The sequence below is a fragment of the Heteronotia binoei genome, chromosome 3, assembly GCF_032191835.1.
Source record: "Heteronotia binoei isolate CCM8104 ecotype False Entrance Well chromosome 3, APGP_CSIRO_Hbin_v1, whole genome shotgun sequence".
In the NCBI taxonomy this organism is placed as follows: Eukaryota; Metazoa; Chordata; class Lepidosauria; order Squamata; family Gekkonidae; genus Heteronotia; species Heteronotia binoei.
Genome location: NC_083225.1, coordinates 167,538,258 through 167,544,671, shown reverse-complemented (window position 1 = coordinate 167,544,671; position 6,414 = coordinate 167,538,258). Strand labels below are relative to the sequence as shown.

The 6,414-nt window shown below is 43.0% G+C and overlaps 1 protein-coding gene across 1 annotated transcript; it reads right to left on the bottom strand.

Moving 5' to 3' along the window:
- Window positions 1-458: 458 nt before the first annotated feature.
- SLN (sarcolipin) lies at window positions 459-6,113 on the bottom strand. Its single transcript, XM_060235181.1, has 2 exons — window positions 6,001-6,113; window positions 459-774 (listed from the first exon to the last, which is right to left on the bottom strand). Exon 2 carries the CDS (start codon window positions 680-682, stop codon window positions 587-589), a length of 96 nt encoding a protein of 31 aa, XP_060091164.1. The 5' UTR covers window positions 683-774; window positions 6,001-6,113; the 3' UTR covers window positions 459-586.
- Between the last annotated feature and the right edge of the window lie 301 nt (window positions 6,114-6,414).

Here is a 6,414-nt window from a genome sequence, read left to right as displayed (position 1 = left end):
CAAACCCTATGCGAAGGATAACTGTTGCTCTGCAGAAAGCCACAAAAACCACTTTTTCTCTGATGGCTGCTAGTGTCTGCCAAGCAAGCTTCAAGACATGCTGTCATGTCTGTCTTACATTGTTCTTTAGGGTCACAACCTTCAAGGGGAGAATTGACAAGAATAAGAAATGCCTCATATCTTTTTCTTTATTAAAATGGCAGCAACAGTGAATGAAAGAAAAATTTTCCACATTTCTTTCCACTGTAGAGAGGTCTGACAACAGAAAGCTGATTCAACAATGCACATTGCAGAAGAGTCGTTAGGCGTTCTGGGTAAATTAACGTTGCTATTTGTCGCAGATATCCTGGTTCCAGGTCAGGTGCATGCACTGATTAGGAAACGCCGTGCTTTGTAGAGACATTCTTGTAGAATAAATTACATCATCCCAAATCCATCTGAGAGGTATTTTAGAGTAAAAAAAACAAAATCACATTACAGATTTTGCACACAAAGCCAAAGACACGACGCGCACACAGGAGCGGCAGACTTCATATCCTTCTCCAAATAGACATCCTCCAGTGATGCCATGGAGTGGGCAAGTCCCTCATTCTTGGTAAGACTTCACCAGAAGCCACATCAAAAGCACTGTGATCAGCACGATCATAAAGTTGAGGAAAAGCTCTTGCGTGGATCGATCCATGGCCGGGAATGGACAACGGAAGAACAGAGGCCGGTGGTTGGAAGTTGAACAGGAGTCTCTTGTTTCAGGCTGTCCTTGAGATCAACCTTGTCCTCTCCTAAAGAAAAAAAGAAAAATCCCAACAAAACTAGAGTGTGGGAAGATTGGAAGCCTACCCCATAGCGCTGTTTATACCACTATAAGTAAATGTTATTTCTATTGCTGCTAGTATATGCAGGGGGTATTAAAAGGCAGGAGGTTTCTTTAACAGCTTATCACCTTCTTCAGTTTCTAGTATGTTCTCCATAGTATGTTCTCCATGTCGTCCCTGCCCAGAAATATATCCCTCGTGTCATGCACTCCCAGGAATCCCGTTTGGATTTGCAATTGTTTTTCTTTAAAAAGAGGAAAGGAGGGTACAAAAGCACAACTTTTGAAAGGTGCATGTCATTGAGGCCTTCAGAAAAATAAATTTGAGGATTAAAATTGTAGTATTTGTTTATCTGTTATTCTTCAAGGAAAACCTCTCAAATATGTTGTCGTGTTCCCTTGGAGCTATTTCAGTAGTGTGAGTTTAACATGATTTACAGCTGAATCACACAACAACAGCATTCAGCCTTGTTTAATCTAATCTTTGTGGCAGTTTGAAGGTATGAGAGAAGTTGGCCTCTTCAGAGAGAGGATTCCACATGACCTGGGAGGACTCTATGCCCTCAGCAACTGCAGGTGTGTGGGCAGAGGGGATTCTATTGTTTTCATGTGACTGGTCTCACATTGCAGCAGTAACATTTCAAACAGGCAACCAAATGACCAGACAGATGGTGAGTCTGTATCTCATGCCAGCATCACAACTCCCTGGGGTCCAGGAGAGGGGGACAGCTGGCCTGCAAAGCAGTTGTATCATCAGACCACCCTATGTGGTAAATGTGAGGAATGAACGGATGTGTCTCCATTGTCAAAAGCTGCCAGAACAACGTAAGGATCCTAACGTGGCAAAATTGCCTGTGTTTCCCAAAGGTAATAAGTGAGTCACAAGAACCAGCTTGTGTTAGGGTTGCCAAGTCCTCCCTGGGTACCAGTCAAGAAGGGGGGGGGGGCTGGGTTGCCAGATCCAGGCTGGGAAACTCCTGGAGATTTGGGGGTGGAGCCTGGGGAGGGCAGGAACTTCAGTGGGTACAGTGCCACAGAGTCCACCCTTCAAAGCATCCATTTTCTCCAGGGGAACCAATCTCTGTAGTCTGGAAATGAGCTCTAATTCAGAGAGATCCCCACCTGGAGGCCAGCATCCCTAGCTTGTGTAAATGGAAATAGCCAGTATGGTAGCTGCTTAAAACACACACACACACACACACACACACTTATCTGGTAGCTCTAACTGTATGATGAGTCAATAAACTGTTACTTCTGACCATACAATGTGGCACTCATTCTACTCCCTCAACCAAGGGGAACCCGAGAAGCGGGAGCTGCAGTATGTTTATTCCACCCCATCCCACAGTAATGTTAAGCCCTCATCATACCAAACATGGTTCTTGAAATTGGCCAGGGCTTCTGTAACCTGAGGACCTCAGTTGCATCTGATATGCCCCCAAAAAGTTCTGTGATGACACGCAGCCTGTAATATATGTTCAGATTAATTGCCATCAAGGGGCCAAGCAGCAGAAGTCAAACTAGGCCCATTCTTGGGGAAGGTGGGTGGGGCTTGTGAAGTGATTTCCTAAGATGGATGCCTGACTGAGGTCTTGTGCCGTGTGACTCAAATAAAGTAGCTGGTTCTGAGTTCAGTAGCACCTTGGAGACCAACAAGGTTTTCAAAGTAAAAGCTTTCAAGAATCAAAGCTACTTTTGTCAGATAACCTGATAAATGGGCTCTGATACTTGAAAGCTTATAGCTCAAACATCTTGTTGCCTTTAAGGTGCTACTGGACTCAACACTAGCTGTTCTAGTGCAGAACAACATGGCTACCCTCTGAAACTATCAAATCAAGTTGAGTGAAACCCTGGCTTTGCTGGTGTGGCCTCCAGATGTGACACAGCCAAACAGAATCCCCATTCTGCCATGGAAGCTCATCAGATGAGGAGGTTACAACTGAGACGAGAACAATGTTGTTAGTCACTTTGGGTCTCCACTGAGGAGAAAGTAGGGTGTAAACATCTTAATAAATCAATAAAAGCTGTCAATCAAGTGCTGCACATTTGAGGAGGAGAACGAGGAGGAGATTGGATTTATACCCCGCACTTCACTACCCAAAGGAGTCTCAGAGTGGCTTACAATCTCTTTCCCTTCCCCTCCTTACAACAGACACCCTGAGAGAGCTCTTACAGAAACTGCTCTTAAGAGGAACAGCTCTGTGAGAACTTGTGACTAACTCAAGGTCACATCAGCAGGTGCATGTGGGGAATCAAACCCAGTTCTCCCAAATTAGAGTCCACACACTTAACCTCTACACCAAACTGAAGGTGAATGTGAACTAGTCATCTATAAAGAAACATTTTCTTCTAACAATATTTTTCCAACAACATGGGAGTTGCTTAGAAAGGGAGGGGGAAGAGGTCAGGGCCAGAGCTTGTACTTTAAGTTCTAGAGGGTAGCTGTGTTGTTCTGCAGTAGAACAGCTAAGGTCCAGTAGCACCTTAGAAACCAACAAGATTTGGGGTTTGGTTGGGGGTCTTGAGAGCCAAAGTTCCCTTCATCAGATAGTTTAAGTGTTCAGTACCTGGCATCATTCCTTAAAGGATCTCAGGTATTAGGACAGGGGAAGATGAAACCATGGAGATACCACTCCCAGTAGATATTACTGGACTAGGCACCCCAATGGCCATGCTCTGTAGAAGACAACTCCCCCCCATACTATAACCCACTGCTATATTAAACGCTGGGCTCTTTCCAAGTTCCTTGGGCTTATCTTTGCCAAACGAAAACTGGAGGAATTCTTCCCTACCCTCTTGCCCTACTAGCATAGCAATCCATGCCAGCTAAGGAGAAAAATCTTGGAACTGCACAGATGTTCAGATCTGAGAATTTGAACTGGGGGATGGGTCAGCTACCAAAGTACATCAGCAGAGTGCCAAATTATCACCTGAATCCTGTATGCTCACCCCTCCCTAAGTGCTGATATAGGCTTTTTAAAAGGTTCCATCTGCCAGTCTACTTAAAGGGTAATATGTGACTGTAAATTCCTTTTCATTTTTTTGAGTAATTGCTCTTATTAAGCACATTTAAAAAAAAAAACTTGCCTGCCTTAAGAGCTTCATCCAAGCTGTTTAGAAATATAACACCGAGACAGCAAACATCTGATACATAAAGAATTTTAATCAACGCCAACTGGCTTGCATTATATTTCATGCCCTAATTCATATAGGTCAGAGAGTACAGTGCTAATTATTGCAACGAAGACAGAAGGCACACCGTTTAGACTGTTTAAAAGAGATGCTCCTTCTTTCTTTCTCCCTCCTCCCACATATATTTTTTTTCTGACCATGCATAATTTTTCTTCAGAAGTTCACTAATCCCAATTACAGAAACACATCAAATGAATTCAGAGGGGTTTTTTTGGTTGTTTGCTTGTCGTCATGTTTTAAATCTTGAATATATTCAATACCATACCTTTAAACCTTGCTAAGAATCTTGTCCCTCATCACTGAAATCTCTTTCTTCAATGATAATCATCAAAGTCCCTCATAGAACTTTACAATTGGCACGATCTACAGTTTATAAAATTTCATTTGGGTTTTCTATTTCCCTGAGGCTGTTTTGGGTCATGCATATTTCCCACTGAAAGCCTTCACAATGTGCTTTTGCCAATTTTAGTAGAAGGCGGCAACAGTACCAGGCTCTTAGGTTTGCTGCAATTCCCTATGGGTTGCATTACTATTTTCAAAAATGTTTTGAGCAGCAAATAACTTCATTGAAGCAACCTCCAATAGTCTGATTTTTCATGCCTCCATTTAATTTTTCCGGTCCCCTAGGTAAGGACCTGAATATATGAGATCTAGGTAAGCCTAGATCACAAAGTGATTGACAGTCAATCCTTGTCATCTTTCATGTAAATGAATTTCATTGAGATGAATGGGACTTACTTCCACTGTATGTGCACTGCAGCTTGAGCATACTGATGTTATAACATTACTATATTAGTAGTGATAGCAGGAGTAGAGCCCCGTGGCACAGAGTGGTAAAACTGCAATACTGCAGTCCTAAGCTCTGCTCACGACCAGAGTTCGATCCCAGCAGAAGCTGGGTTCAAGTAGCTGGCTCTAGGTTGACTCAGCCTTCCATCCTTCCGAGGTCGGTAAAATGAGTACCCAGCTTGCTGGTGGGGGGGGGGGAAGTGTAGATGACTGGGGAAGGCAATGGCAACCCACCCTGTAAAAAGTCTGCCATGAAAATGTGGAAGCAGCGTCACCTCAGAGTCAGAAACGACTGGTGCTTGCTCAGGGGACTACCTTTATCTTTAGTGACCGTATATAAAAATTCAGTCCAATGGTATAGCTTTAACAATAATATTTGCTTCAGTCCAACTTTAACAATAATAAGTGTTTAAAGTCTGCTTTTTGTAAGTTGTCAAAACACTTCCATATACATTATCTCAGTAATTCTTACAAACAATCTTGTAATGTATGCAGCTCATAAGGCTACCAAGTAACATCATGGGGGAGCTGAGATTTGGTTCAAGAACTTTCTATGAAATGTGCATGCATGCAAAAGCTTATATCCAGAATTAAACTTTGCTGGTCTAAAAGGTGCCACTGGACTAAAACTTGGTTCTACAACAATTATTGTTATATCTCTTCTGTCTAAAAGAGAATTGGTATGGTGTGTTGCTTTCGGATCTAGGAACTGTGCGTTCAGATCTCCTACTAACAGCCATGGATTCGATAAATAGCCCTTTTGAAGTTGCTCACTTCCAGCCTCATTTCTCAATCTATAAAATGAGAATAACAGCAACCTGCCTCAAGTTACAGACAATAACACCATTAAAATGAAGCACGTGGTCCAATGAAGCTGACCTATAGTTACAAAGCAGGAAAACCATGATGAAACTGATGTTATGTACATGTGTGCATGTGTATAATATCTATTTGTGCTCAGGAAAGCAGCCTAAATGTGTTCTATAAAGAATTAGTAAGTGTTATATTAAAAAAGCAGGGAAAAATCAACATTGCATATTGTTAGTAGTAGAAGAAAATTTTCTTCATAAGTGCACTAAGTTAGAAAGACAGTATTTTTCACAGCTACATGTTAGCTCTTCTTTCTCACTCTCAGGAGACTTAAGAGAGCATCCAGCCACCCTCAAAAGAGGAAGATCCGGGCATATGAAACACATCTCGTGCTCTACCTGAACAGGACTGATGGAGCTCAGGGCTTCCAGCTGTGGTACCCAAGGCTTCCTCAGCTTCTCCTCATCTCCCAGAGCCGTCTGGATTCCCAGATTCCTTGGCTGGGACTAAAGTACTCTGAGGGAGGGAGCAAGGAGTGCTTTGGCAACAAAAGCAGTGATGTCATCTGCTGCGTGTTTAACAGGGGCTAGGCTAAGGAGCAGAATTCAGGGCATTCTATTTATGCATGGGGAGGATGGAGGAGGGGGGAACCAGGGTACGTTTGCTTTCCATATCACCTTTGGATGCCTTCCTCCAGCTCCTTATAAGAATGCCCAGGGATTCTTGTCAGGACAGGGTCCTTCTGGATTTTTTGGCTACTGCTTCAGAACAGAGAGGCTCGTCCTGAAAGGAGAAGTCTGCAACGGCCTGGA